This window comes from Camelus bactrianus, chromosome 11 (genome assembly GCF_048773025.1).
Source record: "Camelus bactrianus isolate YW-2024 breed Bactrian camel chromosome 11, ASM4877302v1, whole genome shotgun sequence".
NCBI lineage: Eukaryota > Metazoa > Chordata > Mammalia > Artiodactyla > Camelidae > Camelus > Camelus bactrianus.
The window spans coordinates 47,651,813-47,677,418 of NC_133549.1; the positions used below are offsets into that span (position 1 = coordinate 47,651,813).

Below are 25,606 nucleotides of genomic sequence, written 5' to 3' on the forward strand. Positions count from 1 at the left end.
CATAGTACTGATAAATACTGCAACACTGATAAACCTTGAAATTCACATTACGCTAAGTGAAAGAAGACAATTACAAACGATCACATATTGAATGATTCCATTTTTATGAAATGTCCAGAATAGGCAAATCTGTTGAGACAGAAAGTAGACTAATGGTTGCCCAGGGATGAGAGACGGTTCAAGGAAAATGGGGAATGACTGCTAATGGGTTAAAAGGATGAATTGTATAATATGTGAATTACATCTTAATAAAGACGTATTAAAAGGGGGCAGTTGGGGGTGGGAGGGTGGTGCTTGAGGCAAGAAAGGGCTTTGTGTGTTTGAGGAAGTACATGGAGCCCAGAATGGCTGAGTCTGGTGGGAGAGAAAGGAGGGTGTATTAAGATGAGGTTGGAGGAAGGAAGGAAATCTGATCTTGCTGGGCTTTAGCTCCTGGTAAGGTGTTTGAACTTGGTCCAAGTACAAGAAGAAAGCTATGAATGTTTTAAAGCAGGGTCAAGTGATCGGATTTATGTTTTTACAAGAGCACTCTGGCAGTTGTTTGGAGTGGAGTGAGAGGAGTGGGTTGTCTAGTTCAGAATGAGGGTAGTAGTCTAGGCAAGCGATGACGGGGTTTTAGGATAGGGTGATGGCAATGGAGTTGGAAAGAAGTGGATAAATGGAAGGTATATTCTGGGGGTAGAATCGGCCCTCCTTAACGGCATTAGATTGAAGTACTGAATGGGGAGAGCAAATAAGGAAGATTCAAAAATGATGTTCGGGTTCTAGCCTGAGCAATTGGGTGAATTATGATGCCATGTATTGAAATGGGAATGGGAGAGAATAGATTTAAAGTAGATGTCAAGAGTACATTTAGAAACTAACACAACATTGTAAATCAACTTTGCTTCAATAACTAACTAAATTAATTAAAAGGAAAAAGAAAAGAAAAAGTTCATTTTTAAACACATTCAGTTTGTGATGCCTAAGAGATACTGACATTGTATTACCAAGTAAGATGTATTTTTATCTATTTGTATATTAGGGTTTTAGGTAAGATTTTTGTGTAGTAAAAGGAATGCCACTGGCTGCCCCCAGAAATTTGAAAACCATTCACCTAGTTCAAATCTCTCATTATGTAAATGAGACTCAGGTAAGTGAAATGTCTTGCGCAAGATCACAGAGTAAAGCCTAGGCTGGAACCTGACTATCTTGACTTCCAGGCATTTTTTTTTTTCTAATGGAAGTCATGCCTCATAATCTTTTTAAAAGAATTTTTTTTTATTTTTAAATCTTTAAAGTGACTTATGTCTGAGCTAGTTGCAAAACTACGATGAAAAGGGTCAGGCTTTGAATGAAAGTATTGGGACAGGGCCCTGGAGCGTGGGCCCTGGATTGATAGCAGAGACTTGGGAGCTCAGAGGTGAGGTCCGAGCAGTTTTGGCAGCCCAGCATGGCCAGTGGGCTTTTGTTTTCCTATCATAAGCTGCAGGAAAGGGAGGGTGCTGGGCAAGAGTTCTTTTGGATAACGCTTCCATGCTCTAGTACTTAGCAGGTTTCTTATTTGGCAGTTGTCTTACCAGGCTCCTTTAGTTTTAAATCATCTCTCCATCAGAGAGTGTTTGTCCAATTACTGGATCAAAAACTACATTCTGGTTATTAATTGAAAATAGAGATGAGAAAACCAGACCATTGTTGGAAGAGAAAGCCAGATGGCCGAAGTGCAGCTGTCGAGAAGCATTTCTCCTGCTTCTGTTGAAATATTGCATATGAATATTTTATGTGGAAGTATCACGAGATTCTAAAACAGATTCATATGCTAGGTACGTAAGAATATAATTTTTGGTAAGGAACGTGACTTACTGACAACATTTCAGTCTTGGGGAATGCTTTAAAGAAAAGAAGTATGTCAGAGAGATGCAAGTTAGTAGCAGGGCCTCTCATGGGACACAATTTGGGTACAGCCTCTTAAGTTTCAGTTCCTAGTAACACACATCCAGGAACTAAAATTTTATTTACCAGTCTTCCCAGGGACTATTTGCCGTAGAGGGATGATTTATGCCAACCAAATGAATGCACGAATACCCACCTCTCGAGGATCACTGGACAAATCAGAATACCAGTGTTTTAACTTATCATGGGGATGGATGTAATAGAAATACAATTTCAGTGGCTGAGTATTTGTCTACTAGTTCAAGAGCCACCTCTTCACAGTAGAAAGCCACTAAATTAATTAATAGAACAGTCTTTCAGGATTTATAATCAGAGCATAGAGAAATTTATGGTTTTCAGGCTCTGGAAACATCAAATGAGCCCTTTTGTCCCACAGAAGAGTATTCCCACCAGTATGATAAAACCCACCTATCTCCTGTTGGTTTGCACTAGGCAAACACTACGGTTTCTTAATCTACTCTTTTGTCTTTTATTTTCCATTATTATTATTTTTTTTAATTTATTTTTTTTTTGAAGGGGGAGGTAATTAGGTTCATTTATTTATTTATTTTTAGAGGAGGTACTGGGGATTGAACCCAGGACCTTGGGCATGCTAGGCAGTCCCTCTACCACTGAACTATACCCTCCCCCAACTCTTCTATCTTTTTAATACTTCCTGCAGACTAACTCTTTGTTCCATCAGCACTTCAGGCAGTTATGTTACAGTAAGGTTGACTAGATTATAGATTTTTTATGTTCTATTTCTGAGGATCTACTTTTCTTAACATGTTTGACCTTGGATGTTTCCCAAGGCTCCCATATACTTCACACAGTGTCTCTCTTAGTGCCTGTCTTCTGTGGACAGATAATCTGCATTTCGGTGGTTCTTAAATTTGAGCTTAGGAATCACTGGGGAAATTTGTTAAAAGTGCTGATTTTCAAGTTTGACCTTCATAATTCAGATTAAGTAGATCTGGGGACTGAGCTCTGAGACCTATATCCTTAGTTCTTACCTACAGTTAGAGAGATACATCATGTGTGTGAATTCTTAGCAGTTTCATTTGCAGGGGCAAGTTTATTACTAGAGTCTATGGAACTCTATATAGTAATAATAAGACAGAGGCTTGGTTTTAAACCTTGGAAACTTTCTCAAGTACCCATAAGCGATTTTTAAAACAGTTCAAATTTTTACAATTAACTCTTGCTTTTATTTTCTTTGCCAAAATACTCTGGGGAAGCTGTGGTTATGTTGGCCATGCAGAAAGAAAAGTTCTCTTTGTTCCAGAATGTCTTGAACATCAGCTGCTTCTCCTTCACTGCTCTGGTTTGAGACTTCCTCATCTCTTATCTGGACAATCACAGATTTCTTCAGACTCTCACCCCACCCACCCTTCTCTCCCTGGGTGCAAATTACTGGTGGAGGTGATGTAAGATTTGGGGTAGTGGGAATAACGTGGTCAGAGGCATCTTAGAGACATCATTCTGACGGGATGGAAGATGGATTAGATGGATGTATCAGAGTCTCCACGGAGTGAGTGTAGTTTTTTTTTTTTTTTTAAAGCTAGTATTAGAATGAAATATTAAATTTGGAAAATGGGGAGATTTCCTGTTGCTTTTGTAATATAGAGTACAAAATCTAATGCTTGAACAAATAGAAGCAAGAGAGAAGGTCTCAATTTTCTAGGAACATGGTCCCATCTCTTGCCATCCTCACACCTGTATACTGTGTTCCATCATATATTTGCACTTACTGTGTTCCTTTTTTTTTTTTTTTCGCTGCTGCATCACTTTTAACACTTACTGAATACCTTATATATGCTCTTATTAGGACCTGAAGATACAGAGGTGAATGAGATTAAATCGGTCCCTGTCCTAATAGCGCTTACAGTTTAATGGAGTTGGGGAACAAGATACCAAATACATACACACATGATAGCATAATGGTAACGGAAAAAATGTTTGAGAACGTGCTGTGAGTGGATAGGAAAGGGCATCTAATCTAATCTAGAAGGTCAGGAAAGTTCCACCTGAGTTTCAATGACTTTTCAGCTTAGACCTGAAGAATGAACAGGAATGAACTATGCAACGGAGGAGTGGAGAGGAAGGTGTTTGTTTTGGGTCGGGGGACATCTTGTCCTTAGGGCCTGAGGCCGGGAGGAATAATGAGGAATTTCTAAGGAGGTCTGTGTGATCGAGGGCTTAGTGAACCAGAGGGACAGGCGGAAACTATGACGTAGGAGAGGAAGGCAGAGGCCTTACAGTTTACAGTTTTTGTACTTTATCCAAAAAGGGGGAGAAGGGATTTAAGGATAGGGGTGAAGAGTGTGGTTACACATTCAGATTAATATTTGGAAATGGTGACTATCTGTTTGGTGCAGAAAGCATTGTGGGGCACAAGATCGAAATCAGTCAGCTAAACAGGCTGTGGTGTAGACTCATTACACTGTTAGTCAGGGCAGGGATGATGGTGACCTGGACCAAGATGTTAGGACTGGAGATGGAGAGAACCAAATGGACTGAAGAATTATTTTTGTGGCTTGTGTTGGTAGGACTTAGTGAGAGATGGGTTAGATATGGAGTGTGAAAGAAAGGGACGTCAAGGATGACTCCTAGATTCCTAGATTGAATTGAGCATGGGTAATAGTCACTTTTGACTGAGATTGCAGGGAATGCCAGAGGAGCAGGTTTGGAGGGAAAGGTCAAGAGCTGTTTTGAAAGTCCTTTCTTCTTCACCTTAGAAACTCCCACTCCCACAAGAGTCCGCTCAGAATTGCCCTCCTCTGAAATCCCTCTGAGGGTCCCCTGCCCATTTCCCAAAGAACAGTAAATTGTGTTCTTGTGTCATTAGGTAAAGTCTTCTCTGCGTACTTCTCTCTCTATTTTAGTTATATACTTGCTTATCTCTCTCACGAGACTTGACTTCATTGGCAGGGACTTCCAAATAACTATCTTACTTGTTTGCTGTTCCTGGAATGTGGATAAATATTTCTTCAAGTGTTTTCCACTGAGTTATGTATGTATGCTAAAGTTCCCTTTATCTTAAATCCAGGTAATGCAAGATGAAGCTATTTTACTGCAGAATTTTTCCCAGTCTGGGTATTCTAATATGGATTGTGAATTTCTGAGACGGGCATAAGATGTGCAGTGTTTTCCAATATTATTAGGTTCTCTTGACACCGTCCTCCACCAGCTCTTGTTTTCTGAGCATCTCATGTTACTAGTGTTGAGGGTAAGGGGTGGGGATAGGAACATAATGTGGGAAATGCTGATGGGGGTGTGTGCCTGTCAGAGTAAGCATGTAATTCACTGAGTGTGGACTACATGAAAAGCAAACCTGACAGCCGTGGGGGAACATTACTGGGTGTCTTTGGGAAGCTCACTTTGCCTGCAGTTGCTGCAAACCTAGTTCGTTTACCCGCAATGAACAAAAGAGACATCAAGGGATGAGAATTTACTGTCTATTATTTGTCCTTGCCAGGCTCAAAAAGCTAGGTGACACGAGGTGACAAATTTTGTTCTGTTTCTTTGTAGCTAAGCTGGGAAGAGCTGAACAAAAAATTCTTTGGTCCTTTTATTTATTAACTCTCAACGTCAAAACAGTGCCTTTCTTATACCACCTGGGTTGTTCATAAAATAAATAGAGTTATATTAGTAACTATTTTTTTTATAAAAGAAATAAATGGTCTGTATTTTTCTAAGGCTATTTATATTCTGTTTTAGAGAGTTGACTGTAGTGATGCAGAACCTAGGTCTCAGGGAAATATAGACAGCATAGACTAAATGGGGAAGACTGTCCTTTATTTTGAAGAGTGTATGAATTCATTTTAGAGGGAAATTTTTCTTTTTTTCAAAAATTAGAGCACTCAAGATAGCTCATTTTTAGAGTGGAACCTAGCAGAAAGTTTTACTAGGAACTAACTGACTTACCCAGGAAATATATATTTTTTTTAAACTTAGATTTTATTTTGTAATGCTGGATGGCATTACTGTGTTAGATTTATTAACAGATTCTAACTGCTGGCATCTTCCTTATAGTCATGTGGAGGGGGTAGGTGCCTTTGCTCTGCAAACTTTGTTTGGCTCTAGAGTTAACAATGAAAATAACTTGAGTGATACGAAATACAGGTTAGGTGAATAAAGATGTCATAACCACATCCACATCTATACTCCTACATCTTAATGCATGTGTTTTCATTTACTTGCCCCACCCTTTATTACTGCACATGTTTATTTCCAAATTGGAGTAGCTGGGAATGGCAGGGAAAACTTTATCATTTTTAGTCCGGCTGTCAGAGGAGTTTTCAACCTCTGTCATTAGTTTAATATTCCCTCGGCTCTCAGGGCCAATCTTTAGAACTGAACCTCCGAGGTCACCATAAAGAGCAATCAAAATCTGTGAATAGAGGTTACTTTTGTATTTATTTTAAGAAATGCCCGGGGAAAGGAACAATAACCACTGAATACTCTTCATAGCAGTGATAGGGACTGTATGAGTAAAATGTAGTGATTTTTTTTTTTTTTTAGCAGCGAAAACAGATGCAATTTTTGTTGCTTCTTCCTTAATGCCAGTCCTGTCATTTCTGTGGTATACCTACCTTTACACAAAAATGGTGGTATAAACTTGTCCAGACCTGGTAATCTGCAGTCACTTATTCTCTTGAAAAAGTCACAGCTCAGGATATATTTTTTGGAATGCTTCACTCTGTGCTTTGGCTCCTAATAAAGCATGTGTTTTCCAGGAAAATAATTTTAACCGTAGAAACTCCCACATTTGTTTCAGGTCGGTCTTCTCTCTTTCCCTTTGAAGATGCCTTCCTGGATGACAGTCACGGCGATCAGTCCTTGTCATCTGGCTTAAGTTCTCCCACTCGCTGTCAGAATGGAGAGCGAGTAGAACGCTACTCTAGAAAGGTGTTTGTTGGAGGCCTTCCTCCTGACATCGATGAAGGTACTATGCATTCACTAACAACTTTATAAAGGCCAGATCTGTCATCTGTGTGAGCTGACCCTGCCTCTCCTCTCCAAGGTGGCTTTAGGACATTCATATCTCAGTGTCCAGAGATGAGAATGTTCGATAGATGGGGGGAGTGATAGATGGTGCACCTCAGGTCTGCTGTTCATATACAGCAGTCTCCCAACAGCTTCCCATTTCCTAGTTACTAATTTGGGGATACATTTAATAATGAGAGCTAATATTTATGGAACTCTTACTATAAGCGCATCAGTGTGCTAAATGCTTTATGTTGCATTATGCCATTTGATCTCCATGGCTGTCCTATAAGGCGTCTCCTACCAGCTCCATTTTGTAGATGAGGAAATTGAGGATCAGAAAGAAGCAGTTTATCCAGGGTTATGTAGCTAATGGTGCAGCTGGAATCAAATTCACTTGGATTCCAGAGCTTTTGCTCATATCCATCACACCATTAGCATCTCATACTTTAATGTAGATCCCTGTTAATGAAAAACTCCCTCTTGCCTTTAAAAGAATGAAGACTAATTAGAACATTTCTTAGTAATGTTTTTGAGATACTACCAATCCAAAAGTGAGTTCCACTTATGCCTAAAGCCAATCAGTATGTAGTAGATTGTCAATAAATATTTGTTGAATGGATGAATGAAATAAAATTGTGACAAAGTTAACTCAAGGGAAAAAAACAACTGGAGTTCTCATAGACTTTAGATCTACTATAAAAACATTGTCAAAACAGAATTGTTTTGCCAGCATTATTCTAGCTATGATGTTTGTCTAATTTGTCGTGATTTTCTTTTTTTCCATGATGGGAGAATAGTCTCTAAAATAGGTTTATCTTAGACTTACTGCTTTAAAGTTGTACGCAGCTGGAGACTCATTTCCCTCCAAACTGTTGTCGTACTGGTGTTAATTTCATCTGTAGATTTTTTTTTCTTTAAGACAAAATGTTTGATCAAGGCTGAGAGAGTGGCAATTTAGGCCTGATTAGGAGCTTAGTTATAACCTTCTGCTTTAAGTCAAAGTCAGAAGGAAAAGATAAATGGGTTAAGCTATAATTTTTGAAACATTTTCCTTACAGGTTGTGTATTAGGAATGTATGAGAGAAAGAGAACTTTGACTTTTAACTTTTTCTTACCCCTAAGTAGAATTACCTACTTACTGTCTCTACTCCTCACCAAAAAAGTAGTACCTATTTCTAAAACACTCTTAAATTAATAATAATAACCCAAGATTAGTGATTTTAGAGATTATTTCATGCAAGTGCAAGTATATCTTAAACACTTGATGTTCTTTTGCCTTTTTTTCCTAAAAACTGAGAACATTCCTATTTTTAGAATCTCCTTCTTACTTGACAGAGAGGTCACCTTAGCTAATGTCAGATTCTTTTTCTTCCAAATTCTTCATGTCAGGCTTATTGGAAGTGAAAGGAAATGAATTATAGTTAGAAACATTCTGCATGGTTGACAGTGAATAACCCCTTAACGATGGTATTTCACTTAGTAAGTTTGAACTTCTGTAAAAATGCTTTAGAAAATAGCTCTCCAAACATTTTCAAATAAAAAGACATGTTTTATGATATTCTGTTTGCAGTATTTTTTTTTCTTTTTTGCTAAGATTCCTTCTTTGTTCTGTAGATGAGATCACTGCCAGCTTCCGCAGGTTTGGACCTCTCGTCGTAGACTGGCCTCACAAAGCTGAAAGCAAGTCGTATTTTCCTCCTAAAGGTAATGCACCTACAGTATCTCCACTGCCTGCCTGTTGGAGAGCTAGCATGAAGGTTCAAACAAAAGGCAGCCTTTTAACTCTTGAAATAGCTGTTGACTCCCCCCCTCCCCGCAATTAAGAAAACATTTTTATGTTGATCATCTTTTTGTGTTTGACTGTTTCTACTTGGAGACTGTTCTCCCAGGAGCATGCTGATTGTTTCATGGCATCTATTTTTTTGATAGTAAGCTCCTGTGCATCTGTTGTCAATGAGCCTGGTGCTAACTTTCCACTAATTGAGAGAGAAGACCTAGGGTTTTGAGGAATGTCAGCAATGGAGAAGAAGATTATTTTGAGTCAAATTTTATTTGTATCCCATAGCCCTCCCTGTGGTTTTATAGATCTTATAAATCCCAGACTTGGAAAAGCAAGTGGCTGAAGAATGACATTATATGAAATTACCTTTATCCATGTCTGTATCTTAAGTGACTTAGCCTGTTGAGAGGTAGAGGGCAAACTAGCAATGGACTCTTCACATGACCTTGCTTCCTTTATTTTGGGTAGGCTCTTTTGATAATTTATGAGGGCATGAAAATATATCACTTTACTTATAGTTTATCATTTCTGTGGAATCTGGGGGACTTTTCTGATAGTAGTAATTTTGGGTATGTTCCTGGGTTTATATTGAAGAGTGTTTTGAGCTCAAGAGAAAGTTTTCTTCTTGTGTTATGTTCTGTACGTTTCAAGGATGTCTTTCATCTCTAAGGAATTGTATTTTTGGTATGTATTAGCGTGTAGCAATGCCACAAGACGGGGGAGTCAAAATACTTGTCCTTCCTGTGCCTTGTATAGGGATCAAATTATAGCTCAACCTAGGAAACCGCAAAAGGCTTCCTTTTATGTCTGGTTTATTAGGTTTCTTTGTTACTTCTACTTCTCCCTACTCTCTCTATAGCCTATGAAAATGGTTTACTCACTAAATAAAGGCTGTTTGTTTGCTTTTAACATTTTTCTGCTAATCCTCTCCAATAATTTGCAAAATTAAAATTAAGTTTTATAGTAAGCAAAAAAGATAAAAATCTTCATGCTGATTATTTCAGTGAAGGAATATATTCACCACCTTGTGGTACATGTATGACACTGTTTAAAGAAACATATGTTTAAAACATGTTTTAAAGAGTGCTGATGGTTTGTTGAATCAGAGTAGTGGTATTTCAGTGAATGAATGAGTTCACCACACTGTGCTGCATGTCACATACTCTGTGAAGTCACATGTATAGAAGGATGCTTCTGTGAATACTGGTTGCACATGTGAACGAAGGCAGTGTTACTTCAGTGAAAGAACGTACTCACCACACTGTGGTACATGTAACATACTCTGTAAAATGACATGTATGAAAGGTATTTCTAACAGTTACAGTTGAAAAAAAAATCATTCTGAGAAGGTTACAAAAATGATTCTGGGATAAAAGATGTCAGATGATCATTGTAAAAAATAAAAATGAAGATAAGCATTTATGGTCATGTCCAAAGAATATTATCCCAAATCTGCCTCTATCAGAGGTAATCACAGTATATATTTCATTAAACATCCTTCTTATATCTCTTTATGAATATGTGCATTTATATGAAATTTTAAATTTTAGGTAGATGGGATCACACTATACATGATGTTTAATAGCCTGCATTTCCCCCCAGCAATGTCAACATCTTTCTATAAGAAGCCTACATTATCCTTAATCACCGTATTTTATTTAATCAGTCCTGTTGATGGACATTTAAGCTGCTTTCAGTTGTTTTCTCTCATAGATGATGCTTCGGTGAATGTCCTTGTGCCTGCACTTTTTTGCTTTTTATAATTGCCTCTTTGGGTGAATTTCCAGAAGTGAGGTACATGTTTAGACATATTGCCAAGCTGCCCTCAACAAAGATCATGCACATTTATGTTTCCATCAATGGTATTTGATTTACAAAACTCAGTTTTATTGAGGATCAGGAGATTTCAGTCTTCGCCAATCTGATGGTTAAAATAACATCTTTTTTGGCATTGTTTTTCTTTTACTGGCCATCGGAATTTATTATTTTACTTTTTTTACATTGAAATCTCATTTCTGTCTGGGATTTATAATGGAGTAAAGCCTCGAAAGGATCCAGCTATTTTTTCTAGATAGCATGCCAGTTGTCCCAGCAGTCATTCATTAGCATTGAGTATTGATTGGAAGGTCATCTCTCCTGTTTGTCTACATTTAGATTTCAAAGACTTAGTTTTTAAAAAAGGTTAAAGATTTCATTAGTAATTTTGTTTACATGTTAAAATGATAATTTGGGGAAAATATTGGATTAAATAAAATATATTAAAATTAACTTCACCTGTTTCTTTTTACCTTTTTAAATGTAAACATTGGAAAATTTTAAATTACGTAAATGACTCATGTATTTATTGGACAGCAGAACAGGGGTCAGCAGACTGTTTTTGTTTGTACGGCCTGGGAGCTAAGGATGGTTTTTATATTTTTAAGGGTTGTAAAAGCACACACACAGAGAATAGGTAACAGAGACCAAATGTGGCCCTAAAATCCCTTTACAGAGAATTTATTGACTCCTGTTCTAAAATGGCCCAGAGAATTGCTCATTTAGCTTCTGAGACATTCAGAACAAAAGAGGCAGTTGATTTCAGAGAAAGTCTGTATATTTGCGGGCCTAAGCAATTATTAAATTTTTTCTTCTACTGAGTCAAATGCGTCCCTGCAGTCTTTACCCACTGATCAATTGTGTCCAATAAAGTAAAACAGAGCCAGTCATTGTGACATTTACCTCTTGGTACTTAACGGACTATCAGTTTCTCTTTAGTCTTCTCTTTTCCAAGTTAAATATTTTTACTCCTCTAGTCGTGCTTTAAGCCTAATGGTTTCTGGACCCACATTATTCTTGCCTGCCTTTTCTGTGCACATGCCATGTTTACAATATCTTACTTGAATTTGTTACTGAGAGATGACGAGAGAGCATTCGGGTTGGTATGAGCAGCACGGAGTCGAGCAGCTCTGTGAACTCTGTGGTGTGGGTCCCACGCCTGTGTAATGGCGTAACAATGTACAGCATTAGAGCTGGGGCCCTTATTTTATAGCTGAGGTTGAGTGTTGAGATGGACTAGTGAGAGCCAGGCCAAGAGGAGAATCTGGATCTTCTGATTCTGGTCCTCAAGCTTGCATCCTCAGAGAGCAGATTGCCTTTCTGGTGATTTTGGGGTCAAGGAGGAGAAATAATTATACTGTTGGCTCCTGTTGTGTTTTGCTCTCAGCCAAAGTCTGATTGACCTATTTTGGGAGAACCTAAAGAAATGTTGGTGTTATTCCAAGACTGAAGTAACTTTGAGAATCCATGCCCATTGCTTTGAACATTGGGAACATCTAAGTAGTTCACCCCAAACTGTTCTGTGCCTTTTAATAATGCCCCCTCATGCTGTTTCTACTTTTCCTTAAATTCCTTAGGTTTTAATTTAGGTCAGTGCCTTCTTGGTGATGCCCTTCTTGCCAGTGATACTTTTCTTAGGTCACCTCAGCTTGGCTATAAGGTGCAGTTTCTTTGGCTGCCCATTTTAGTCTTATGTGTAAGTAGAGAGGAAAACATGAAATATCCACTGTTAAATCTTTCGGCCTTTTTCTCAGAAAGTGTGTACCTAATGAAATAAACAGAATCATTCATTTATCCAGCAGGTTTACCTGTACAGATGTGGAGTAGGGTTTGTAAAATTATGACCATTTTAGTGGACTATGGAGAGCTTAGTATCCATGTAGAGAAACAGTGGCCAAGCACCTGAGCTGTCCCCTTAGGTGTTGTTGGGCCAGTAGTAGGAGGTGATGGAGAGTGAGTTTCTCCAGCACGAGGCCACTGAGGCCTTTGATCAACTATTTGTGGATGCAGAGCCCTCTGGATCAATTTGTCTGTGGGCCACAGCAGGTGGTTGCTTGGTGTCCTCCAGGGCACCACTGAGAACCTGGAAGGCATCAGAAAGCATGGCAGTCAGACTGCATCTCTACAGGATGTATTCTCGGACCTCATGAACTTACAGTCCCATGGTGGAGATAAGAAAATAGTCAAACAGTCACAGAATAACACAATTAATTACAGACTAGTAGTTCTCTAAGGGAGAAATGGAGAGTGTGGTGACTTAAAAAAAGGGACATAGATTTGGATTGGGGATATGGAGAGAGCTTCTCTGAGAAAACAGCAAACCTGAAAATTGAGTTAGCTAGAAAGTGTAGGGAAGGAAGTTCCAAGCAGAGGAGTACCATATGGGAAATAGTGAGTGTGAAAGGGGCTTCAGTACCTTTGAAGAAATGAAGGAAGTGTGGTTGGAAAGTTTTGAGGGAGAAGAAAATGATGCAAAAGAAAGCCTTGAAGAAGTATTTTTTTTTCCCTTCCTTGAATTGCTTTAGTCCCCCAGAGACAGATGTAAAGGCATTTGTATGGTGTTTGTCTTTGAGGTGGAGGGAGAATGAAGTTGGGTCAAGTAGAAATAGCAGTTTAAAATACTTTCAAATAGCTGTTGATAAAGATTGAAGCAAAATCTTGTTTTGTGTTTTCTATATTTGGTTCTTGATGATGAAAAGAAATCCAGTTCTAATCAAAATATTGAGGAAAAGTTTCCTGAGATTGCATTCTCATGCTGTTTAGTTCTGAAATAGTAGAGTTGAAATTGTGAGTCCTGGAAAGAGAGGATCTCCCAAATGTTAGTGCATGAACTGAATCCTGTTTTCATACAAAATACTTACTAACAGCATTATGTACATAGCAGCTTGTGTGCAGGTAATTTGAAGATAGTTATTGCAAAGGGATGGTGAGAGAACAGAATAAATGCAAACAGAGGGCCCAGGTCCTGGTGCAAATGGTCATGCAGCACTGGGGACATCAGTCCATCTAATATTTGTTGCACATCAGTCCGTGGAAGAGTCTACTGTTTGGCCTTGTGGGGGATCTAGAGAAGACATCATTCTTGTTTTTGAGAAGGCTGCAGTTTTCCAGAGAAGACATGAAAATACAGATGAGAAACATTAAGTAATGGTAAAGAGCATGGATTCTGGAACAGACTTGCTGAGCTACCCTGCGTATTAGTTGTCTGACCTTAGGCATGCTATTGAACCTTACTTTTCCTTAGTTTCATCACCTGCGAAAGAGGGATAATAAGAGTACCTACTTTATAAGGTTGTGATGAAGGTTAAAATGAGTACATCCATGTGGAGTGCTTAAAATAGCCCCAGCATACAGGAGGTTTTATGAGTGATGTTATTTTTATTGAAATACAGATGAACTTACAGTTAATGACAAGTGAGTAAAAACTATTCTCTGCATCCAGAGGAAGAATAGATTACTGTGGGTTGTGCAAGACCTTGGTCTCAAAAGCTGAACAGGAAAAGAAGAGGCAGAAATTGCAGGAGGCTAGAATAATGATAATTGGGACGGCTAACATTTACTCAGGGCTCATTGTGAACTGGGCAGTGGGTTACCATTTTCTACACTTAATCTAATTTAATCTTCCCAACTCCACAAGGTAGGCACCCTTATTATTCCCATCTTAAAGAGTAAGAAACAGGCTTAGAGGAGAGTAATTCATCCATAGTCCTGTGTTAAATGATAGGACTGGGATTTTAGCCCAAAAAGGCTGACCTCAGCGCCCCAAATTTCTTAAATATGGCACCACTCTGTTGTCGTTAGGCAATAAGGATGGCCTGGAGGTAGGTGTCTTCAAGGCAGGCTTTAATTAAGGCGGGGTTATGTGGTAGCCTCACTGCCAGGCCGAGGACTGAGGCCCAGTAGGGCTCTCTGGAGGCCAGGTGGCTTTGGATTTTGTGTTTTCCCTGTTATTCTTTCTGCCTGTCACTGAATCTATTCTTTTAAGGGAAAGAGGCCCCAGGGGCCCTAAGCCCCAGCCCAAGCCCTTACGGGTTTTAAAATTAATTAATTAATTAATTCCTTTGTGCCTTACCCCCTGAGCTCCAGGGAGGGGTCCCACTCACCCTGTCCTCTCTCTGAAGCCCAGGCTGCTTCTTGGCTGGCAGGCACTCCCGTGCCATTTAGCTGTGGATAATCCTGGCTGGGAGAAGTAGGGCAGAGCTACCAGCCCCACTCTCCCAAGCAGTCCTTTAGCCTCTTTTATACGTCTTATTTATTCGTGTGTGTGTGTGTGTGTGTGTGTGTGTGTGTGTGTGTGTGTGTGTGTGTGTGTTGGTTGCTTTCTTTTTGTAAGACTCCAGAGTGTTATGTATGGTTTCTCTTCACAGCCCAGCTTCCCCATGGGCACTTCCACGAAGAGAGGGGATTTCTCAGAAAACGAGAGGGAAATCCCTTAGAGCAGGGAAGGGCGGTGCCTGCTAGCTGTTGTGGACCTTCCTGAGAAATAAATATCCCCTAAGTCAGGAGTACAGGCTCAGCATACACAGGAATGAAATGCCATTTGCAGCAACATGGATGGGCCTAGAGATTACCACACTAAGTGAAGTAAGTCAGAGAGAGTAGTCAGACAAATATCATATGACTTAGCAAGTAAGTCAGACAAATACAATATAGTAATGCTTATATATGGAATCAAAAAAAAATGATACAAATGAACTTATTTAAAAACAGAAATAGGTTTACAGACATAGAAAACAAATTTATGGTTACCAAAATGGAAAGGGGAGGGGATAAATTAGGAGTTGTGGAATTAACAGATATAAAATAGATAACCAACAAGGACCTACTATATACAGCACAGGGAACTATGTTCAATATCTTGTAATAATCTGTAATGGAAAAGAACCTGGAAGAGAATAGATTTACATATGGTATATGTATAACTGAATCACTTTGTGTACACCTGAAACTGGCACAACATTGTAAATCAATTATACTTCAATTAAGAAAAAAAAAATGCAGGCTTTGGAGTAAGCTGTCTGGGTTGGATTCTTGCTCTGTCACTTCCATTGCTATATCTTTGGGCTGATTATGAGTCTTTTTAAACCTCTTTTCTCTTTTTTTTAATCTACATAATGAAAACAATAATACCACTTCTGGGTTTTTATGAGGATTAAATGAGATAGTGCACATAGAATACTTTCAGTGTCCAGATATCATTGAAGACTTCTTTTTTTTTAAAGCAAGAGGGGAAGTTGGACTTTTTATTTGGTTTTGGTTTTGGTTTTTTTAGCCAGAGTCAGAAAAACCGTTTAGGAATTTTCTGTAATCAAGTTCATAAGAAGTAATAAGGACAATGAAATCCTAAGATAGTAGCATTGAGGTATTATTAGAATGAGGAGAGAAAGGCCAGGGGTCTCAGTGGTAGAGCAGATCGTGATGACGATAGATTTGATGGCAGGGCTGTGCTGCAGTTCCTTCCCCGGAGTGGGAGAATCATGACGCTGCTGTTGAATGGAGAAGAGTCAGTAGAAAGAAAACCAGTTTGGTGTCGTGTTGATTCGATTAAAGACATGTAGAGTTTGGCATGTTAGAGCATCCTATGGGAGTGGAAATTCCTAATGGGGAATTGGAATGGTGGCTAGAGAGTTTGGGAAAAGAGATGGGAGCTGGAGATACACGTTTCTTGAGAGTCATCTTTACAGAGAAGAGGGAGAAAACGAAAAGCAGTTAATCAGCAAATTTTGTGAGGAACCAGAAAGAAAAAGAGGACATGGCAGTGGAAGTGTGGGTGAGTGAGGGACTGAGAGCGTGTCTGGCTATGGAGGCTAAAGGAAAGAAGCTTCAAGAAAGAACAGCCAGCACCACCAGATATCGCAGGGTCACTGAGGAGTCCTTCTTGGACTAGAGATGCGTGTGGCCCTCTTGTCAAGTACACGATCACAGTCATTTCTATTGTTATCCTAATTCTAGGCCTTAATATTGTAATGAAGTAGTAGAATCAGTACAGAGCAATCTGGTTTGAAGTGAGCAAGTGTTATTTTATAAGCAGTAAGAGTAATCCTGCCTCCCTAGCAGAGCCAACCGTCATCGTTTTTGTTTTCCTCTAGTCTATATTCATATATATCTTTTTTTGTTGAGGGTTAATAATAGCAGAGATACAGTTTTCTGTTCTCTTTTCTCCCATGTTTCTGGTTAATTTTTATATTTTTTAAGTGACTGCCTAACCCATTGTTCCACCACAGTTTACTTGCTTGTGGGTCATGTAGGCTATTATAAATAATGCTTCTGTTAATATATCCCTGTGTATAGTTTTTCTTTCATAGGATTTTCTTTGGGATAAATTTGCAGCAGAAGCTTAACCAGAGTTAAAAGAAATGAAAATCTTAATGACTCCGGATTTGCTATCACATGGCTTCCCAAAGCAATTTTCTTTATGAAGTTTATGCTAATTTGGACATCTGCAGTGCATTTTTTTGCTTAGTTCCAAGTCAGATAAATGGTACACTGCAGTTGCGGACATACCTTTTTGCCTGTGGGTTTGGAATAAATGGACTTCTGCAGAAACCAGGAACCACAGTGGTATGAATCTTGTACTTAAAGCGTTTAAACCTTTTTCTCTTGGGTCTCATCTGTTGAATCTTGGGTGTTACTTGACATCATGTCGTATCGTTCTCTGCCTTCCCTTCCCTGGCCACACTGACTTCTTTGCTGTTCTTTGAGGTAAACTAAAGCTTCTCAGGGCCTTAGTACTTCCTTTTGTCTGAAGCCAGCTTCCCCCAAATTTCTGAATGGGCTGCTTTTCTCTTCCCTTTGACAGACTCCTGCTCAAATGTCGCCTTAGCAGAGAATCTTTTCTGACTTTCTTGTCTAACATAGTAGCCCCTCTGCCCTCTTGCTCTCTATTTCTCCTACCCTCATTTTATTTTTCCTCAAAGTACATATCATGACCTAAAAAAAAATTGTATGTGTTTTTCTGTCAGTTTTCCAAGTTGGAATGTAAGTTTTATGAGCGCAGAGATTTTTACGTTTTGCTCACTGTTCTGCACTCAGCACCTCGCACACCTGCCTCAGTGGCTCGCCCTCAGATATTTGTTAAGTGGATGAATTTTATCTTTGCAGATGATGAGTTCATTACTTGTTTGCAGAGTAGAGCCCATCAAATTTTAGAGCTAGAAAGTTCCTTAATGAAAGTCTCATTCTAATACAACCTTTTTTAAAAAACTGAGACTCAAAGACGTGAAGTGTCTTTTCGTAAGAGCACACAGCTGTTATTAGATAAGCTTGAACCTGGCAGACCAATAGTTGATACTATTTTTACCTGGTGAATTATAAAGGAAATAGTTTTTTTTGTTGTTTGTTTTGCTAGTGTTTATCATTTGTGGGCATGGAGGATAGGTTTAAACTATATAAACTGATAAGTTATGCTGTTATTTACAAGGCTGGATTTTATATAAAAGTTAGCAATTTAATTTCTGTGACACATGGTAGGCTTCCACAGGTATTTAAAAGTGAAGGTGGTCCTTGGCTTCTCCCTGAATTCTTCTGTTCTGTTGGCCATATTCACATAGCTATTTCCAAAGACCTGGGTTAGATTGAGGCTGTTGGTCTGAGCTGCCCTTTAGCTGTGGCTTAACCTTGGGGTTCTGCCTCTTGGGCGATGCCACACCATTTCTGGACATGAGTGCACTGCTTAGTAGTAGAATTTGACTACAAGGATCAGTGAGTTCTCTTGTGCTACTTCAAATCAGGGATGTGGTTATGAGTGACAAGGGAAGTCCCAAAATAGGAGCCAGGTGTCATGGAGACTGTGCCTGGGGGTGGCAGGCTGTGGGGATTCGAACAGTGGGAGCTGTTAATTCTTCACTGTCGTGTTCCACCATTATCATGACTCAGCTCTGTGCTCCTCTCTGTGCTTCCAGCAGGTAAACTGCTTTCATAATTCTACTGAATTACAGAAGGAGAGAATTCGATTGGCTTGGTTCATCTTTTAACCCCTAGATGTGACATGGGCCATCCTAACAATAGTGGCCTTAGAATCCTTGACTGTTTAATTAAAAAAAACCAAAAAACCCAGCTTAGTTCCACTTCCTTGAGCATGGGGCTGGGAATGTGGCAGCTTGGAAGATAAGCTGGGGAGAGCAAGCTTTTATGATGATAGATGTGTTTAGCATAACCTCCCTCATTGCCTCCTTGAAGAACAGCCTATATCAAAGTGGCTATCACTGAGCTACGAAAAAATGTCTGCCCACTCTGAGCTTCCACCTCTGCTTCTGCACTAAGCAGCTGCTCCTGATTCTGCCAACAGTCTCACCTCTTGTGGTGGGGCTGGGGCCAGGGAGAGGAGTTGGCATCTCTTGGGCCGTGAGCACAGCTGCACTGCCACTGTTGGCAGAGGCCGCTGGGGCCAAGGCAAGGACAGCAGCCTGTTGCAGATGTTGGACAGGCAGTTGGCCACGTGGCTGTGAAACTTGTGTTCAGAAGTTGGCGATGCTGGCAGCGAAATGAACGAGGCTGTCATCCTCAGCCCAGAAGGAAACCGGCTTCAGCTCCAGCAGTTCATGTGCACAGCCAGGTGACGGGGAACAGTAACAGACACGCATATTATGCAAGAGTGACCTATGCCTTACACTCTGATGATGCCCGCCTACCTTGAGGAAAGTGTGTACTTCTCAGTGGCTCTCTTTCCTGATGATCATGTTATTTCCTTTGCACTGGCTGGGCTGACTTGACTGCTAGTCCTTGTGAGCAAGGTCATGCAGTTGTGGAAGTTTATACAATACCAGCGTGGTTTGTGAACCTGGCATAAGCCAGGCCACGTGGGATTCAGACTGACTTTGAGCTGACCTTAGCTAAGGCTTGGGATGCTGTTGGAAGAACAGGAAAGAGGGTTGTACTTGAAATGGGCAAAATAGGTCATTATGACGCTGCAGTGGGCTGGGTTCACGGCATCTATTTCTTTTTCCTTGAGTTGGTCTAAATCTGGCTTTGGAAAGTTTTCAAGCTTCACATGTTTTTTTTTCTCCGTAGCATAGCTTGAATAGAAATGTCAGTGTTGTTTTAGGCCCTTTTTCCACCTTCTGATCAAGTTGGGAACCTAGTGGAGCTTTAGTCTGTGCTTAACCTTTTGCTTATTAACCTTTTGCAGTTTGTAAGCTTTTGAGTAATACTTTGTCCTTTTTCTTTTTAAAGACACAGGTACTGGCTTACAGTACTCATACTCTTTGGTGGATTATGAATCCTATATTTTAATATTTATTTGATTGAAGCTTTCATTCTCAGGATGGATTTTCTTGTGAAAACGTGGAAACTGCATTTCAGAGCAGCAAGAGTGGGCTTCTTGCTCTGTTTTGTCCTGTTTTGACAGATGGAGCTGCATTCTATTGATTGTTTTAAAAGCTTAGCACAGCCTCAGTTTAAACTGTTCTATTTAACACCTATCTCTTTTGCATTGTATTAAAGGTGAAGAGTTAGTAAGAGTTAGTCTTTGATTTCGAAGCATTGATAGTTTTGGGGACTGTAGAGAAAGAAGTGGGCAGTAAGAATGTTCAGGCCACAGGACAAAGCCATGTAAATAACAGAGACATCTTGTATTCTGTCACAGCAGTATCTGTGCCCTGCCCAGGCAGAGACTCTGGAAAGCGGGGGATGCTTTTAGTTCAGAGAAGCCAAAACCCCCCCCCCATGAGAACTTTCTTTGGAAGAGAGTAAATTTCAGGCACTGAAGCGGCAGGTGCACATTTGGTAGGCTGAGGCAGAGAGAATGTTTCAGAAGAGGTGTAGCTCGGGACAGGACTTGCTGACAGGAATTGCATAGGGGTGAGGCTCTGAGCAAGTGAGACCAACAGAGGATATGTAATTTGAAAGAGTTCCCAATGGGAAGCTGACTGAGAGGACCTGGTGAAAAATTTTGAAAGCTGAGAACAAAGACTTGGGCTGTCTTTCAAAATAGAATGGATAGCCTTAGTCTTGAGAAGAGGAGATGGTGGCACAGAGAAAACCCTTCGGTAGCAGCATTAAGAACTCATCAGAAAAGTATTAAACTGCTAGGAGGAGGAGGAATTCAATTGTCAAAGTTCAGGCAATATATATACAGGGCCAGATTAAAGCGTCATCAGCAGGCAAGTGTCTACCAGGTTAAAATTTAGAATTTGCCAACTGTCTGATGCTGAATGAGGCAGGGCATCACACAGTGGGGCAAGGACTAGATATTTGTGGCCTCTGACGTGGACATTAGCAGTTACTAGTTGTATGACCTTGAGCAAGTTATTTAATCTCTGAACCTCAGTTTACTCATCCAAGTTAATACTACTCACTGAGATATTCAAAGGATTATGTGAGACAGTGTACATATGCACCAGCACAGGCTTAATAGGTGTCAAATAATATTAGTGTCCTTCCCCCTGATGAAAATGTGATGTTCACTAAAAATAAACTGCCCAACTGGTTTGACCAGTTCCTGCCCACACCCCTAGTCTGGTCTCAGTTTTCTTGGTCAGGTGATTGTTGGAACTGACCGTGACCAGAACTGACAGGTTGGCAGACCTCACAGGGACCTCTTTATATAGGGAATGTGTGGTTACATAAACAGAGCAGACTTTAAGCCCAGATGCCCTGGGTCACAGCCCTGGGCTGCAGGACTTTACTGAGAACACAGGGAGCAGACTGCCAGTTTTTGACTCTGAGGTGGTTCTACCCATCAGACTTGTTTTCTTGTCCATTTGCACCTTCCCTGCCTCCACCTGCCAAACCACAAGCCCACCAAGAAACAGTTGCTAGTGTAATAGAAAACACAAAACAGGCTAGAACCAAAACATTTGAGCCTCAGCCCTATGTGGTAAATATAGTCAAAGAAATAGGTAGGTTCTGAACCCAGAGGGAATGTTTAGGAACCCATGGACATACCTGCTGAGTCATCTCTACATCTTAACTTAGGCTAAATCCTTCCCTTGGAATGTCCTCCATTTTTTCACCTGTGTCAAACCATTAAGAGCTGGCTCCTATGCCACCACCAACAGAAAGTCTCCCCTGATTTCTCTGTCCACGTCTTCACTGAAAGATCTGTCTTCCTTCTATGAAGTCCAACTTTTGAAGATATGTTTTAGGAAATACCTCTAAGGGTCCTTAATGCATTGTTCCTGGATTAGCGTTCTCTGTGTACTTATTCTTCATGGACTGGTTTATAAATTTCTTGAGAACAAGGGCTTGCTCATGTCAGTATTCCCCTGCAGTGCCTAGGGTGCATAGGAAGTGTTCGGTTATTCTTGGAGATCTGATGTTCTTATCCAAGAGGAGAGTGAAGAAGGGATCCAGTTCAGAGACCTACTGTGTTTTCCAGGCAGCAGGCGGGAAACCGATGAGCTGTTTCATCTCTCCCCGCCCACCTGTACTCTAACTGATGAGCTCTGTGAACTCTACTCACTGTTTTCCAAATGATCTGACCCTTTGACCCTTCCAAGCCTTGGCCTGTGCTCTTTCCTGAACTTGGAATGCCCTTCTTTACTAGAAAAGTACTTATCCTCCAGCCCGGATATGGTCTTTGCTCTATGGCTTTCCCTGATGTTTGGACGCCTCTGCTCCATGTATCTCTCACCAGTGTCCTATAGGACATAACCCAACCTCGCCCTTTCCTATTTTCTTAGTCACATATTTACAAGCTGAGCTTTTCCAGGGCAGGGTTCTTCCTTGGCGTATTCATCTTTGTGGCTTCATGTAGCTAGTATCATGCTGTGTATCTCCTAAACAATTTTGGTTCTATTGAAATGGATCCAAAGACAAAGACTCCTGAGGCAAACCAGGTAAGTCCTCTGACCTGAAAGCCAAGGTCAGGGAGAATGTTTGGAACAGACTTCCCTGTGCCAAAAAAGGTCTGAACTCAAGCAGCTCTGGCTGGAGAGGTGCCCTTCAGGTCTCTCTAGGAAGGTCACAGGAAATCAGGGAGCCTGGATTCTGTGCAGGGAGAGATCCAGACCTTGAATCCTTGCTCCTGGGGCTGATCTCACGCTGTAAGAAACTGGCCCTGCCTTGGTCAGTCACCGTTTCGTGAATGCAGCCGTAGCTCAGGGCACAGCTCTGCAAGCTGGAATGGTTTTCCCACTGTGGTCAATGCTTGAAACATAGAAATCACTAAGAGCATTAGCTGATTTTAAGAACTAGCAGATCTTTCAAAAGATCACAAACTCTTCAGAGAGTGGGAGATTACATTACCTCCTTCTCCGGAAAGGCCTTGTGGTTTTAATTTCTTTCCACAAATTTTTATTTTGAAAAATTTCAAAACCTACAAAAAGTTATAAGAATGGTACAGTGAACACGTACATCACCTTCCTCTAGACTTGCCAGTTGTTAGCATTTTGCCATGTCTGCCTTCTCTTTGTTTCTGTCAGTATGTGTATATGTACGTTTGTATATTTTGAGGAACCATTTAAGAGCAAGTTGTAGCCCTCAAGCCTCCTTGCTCCTAATGCTTTATCATATGTCTTCTGAGAGCAAGAAGTATCCAGGCTGTTCTAGTAATGTCATTGAGAGCTGGTTTTTGTTGCTTTTTTTTTTTTCAGGATCCAGTCAAAGTCTAGCCTTAGGTTTAGTTGTCATGTCTCTTTACTCTCCTTTAATTTAGACAGTTTCCTAGACTTTTTGTCTTTTGCATCATTTGTAGAGTTTGCGTTGAATGTTTTATAGAATACCACTTAATTTAAAATGACAGTTTGTTTCCTCATAATGAGATTCAGGTGAAACACTGTTAGCGGAGAGACTGCGTGGATGACGTGCTGCGTTGAGGACATAATGCAGGAGGCAGGGTTTGCCCTATGTTTGGTGACACTAAGTGTGATCATTTGGTTAAGGTGTTGTCTGCCAGATTCCTCCACTGTAAAAGTAGCTCTTTCTTCCTTTGCAAATACTGATTAGTCTTTGATAACTTAAGATTGTATGAATCTGTTGTATCCCCTCCCAGATTTACCCAGTGGTTTTAGCATCCATTGAAGATTCTTGCTCAAGTTGATAATTAGTGTGATAGTGATGTTCATTTTATTATAATCTTATTTACTTCAGTGAGATCTGCTCTTTAACTCCCTCAAGAGCATTAATTCTAAGTATACAACGTAAAAATACATTGAAAACCAATAAGCATCTTTACTGAATAGGAAAATTTGATTGACTTAAAGCTAAATCCGAACTTCTGATTATTTTGAAATTCATCATTTCAACTCTTCTTAATATAGTTTTGTGGGCTTTGGAGCAAATATATCTACATAGTTCTTAGGGCAAAAGCACAGGTGACCACTTCTTGCCACTAAACCACTGTCAAATGATCACTGTTACAAAGGTGACAATAGACAAGTACTTATTTGCTAGTGATACTGAACATTCTATCTTATCATTTTTAGCTGAGACAGTGTAGGTTAGTGGATGAAGACCGAGGACTCTGGACGCTGCCCTAAATTCCAATCCCACATTTAATCTCTAGGATTTAATCCTAGGTGTTGCGTAGCCTCTCAGAGCTTCAGTTTCCTCATCTGTAAAATGGTGGTAATGACAGCCGTGTTTACCTCATAGAATGACTGCGAGGGAAAGCGGTTATTAATTAGCAAAGTGCCTTGCGCATTGTAAGCACTTACTAACTGGCATTTGTGGTGGCGATTGTTGTTGGTACTAGGGATCAGGTATTAAAAAGTATAATCTGAAAAATGATGTACTTAAGAGCTCAGGAAACTTTGTGTTCGAAAGGTAGCCAAGAACATTTTGGAGGTTGTTATACTTAAAGTGTTCTCAGGTATTAAGAGAAGAAAATATTTTAATTCAATGTGTCCTTCACAACCTGGCCCAGATACCATGGAATTACCCCGGTGAAGCCCACCGCCCCTCTCCCCCCAGCCCTGTACCTCTTTATCCCAGAGGAGTACATTGGTCAGCTCAGGCTCATCCAGAATCCCTCCCTATTCTGCCTTTCCTCCCCACTCCCCAGCCTGTTTGGCACCAGTGGGAAAGCAGGCAGTGTCCTGCCACCCACTCTGCCCATTACCTGGGGTGGTGATGGTGACTGTGCCAAGGGATCCTGCTGCTTCCCCGAGAGCCCGTATTTCCACCCACAGACTGGCTGGGGCGGAGGCCTCCCGCAGCTCAGCGCGTCTGTGAATCCCTCTCAGACTTCTTAGGTACTTGGGTAATAAGGTCGCCATTTCTGAAGCTCGAGGTTTAGAATCCTGTTGTTTCTCGTTGGCTCAGAGGGCAAGAGAGAACGGAGGAAGTTAACAATTTTTTGGCCAAGTTTTTAAAATGCCTTTCAAACTAATAGAAGAACCTGCCATCATATTGACAGTTTGAAGAGCTTGATTTATAGGTATAATAGACTTTTATTTAAAGAATATGTTAAAATCAGCAAATGATACCACATCTGATAGTTCTCTCTCCTGGTGGCAATGGCTAGTGGTATATGAAAGCAAATGTTCAGTCATTTTATTATTTGTTTACAGTAATATTCAGCCTCTCTTTCAAAAAACTTTAATTAAGTTTTTCTTTAGTATCTAGACTACTTCCCTTTATTCACCAAATGCTTGCAAATGCAAAGTAGAAAGTGTATCTCATTCATTTGAACTCTAATTTTTAGAATGAGACCATACGCAAAACTCAAGTTTTACATATCACAATAACTGAAAATGCAGTGAAAGAAAAACTGACAGTGACATGCTAATCCTAGTTTACAGAGCACTGTGCATCTATTACCTCACAGTCTACATCTCTGTAAGATAACCAGGACAAGTACCTAGTCTCTTCCTTTTACAGAGAAAAAGAGCCAAGACTCGGAAACTTTAAGTAAACATTCAAGTTCACGATTCTACCACTTATTGGTTAACTTCAAACAAGTCTCTTAATCTCTCTGTGAAGTTTCTTTAACTGGAAAGTGGAATTTAAAATAGTGCCCACCTCACAGGGAGTGTGTGACGATGAAAGGAGTTAATACACGTTCAGCACTGAGAAATAGTGCCTGGTACATAGTAAATGCTCAGTAAGTGTTAGCTATTCGCCGTTAGGACCACACAGCTAGTAAGTGTCAGGACTAGGGCCCAAATCCAGACCTTCTGACTCCTAGTCCAGAGCGCCTTCTGCAGTGCCACGTGGGATATGCCTTTT

At 40.2% G+C, this 25,606-nt stretch overlaps 1 protein-coding gene across 6 annotated transcripts in view; it reads left to right on the forward strand.

Annotated features, from left to right (window-relative positions):
* CPEB3 (cytoplasmic polyadenylation element binding protein 3) overlaps positions 1 to 25,606 on the forward strand; it is a 164,725-nt gene that overhangs the window by 89,646 nt on the left and 49,473 nt on the right. For all 6 annotated transcript variants that reach the window (XM_074373958.1, XM_074373954.1, XM_074373959.1 and 3 more), the window contains 2 exons: positions 6,692 to 6,859; positions 8,518 to 8,607. In XM_074373958.1, the coding sequence (XP_074230059.1) occupies positions 6,692 to 6,859; positions 8,518 to 8,607 (258 nt within the window). The remainder of the gene's footprint in view (positions 1 to 6,691; positions 6,860 to 8,517; positions 8,608 to 25,606) is intronic.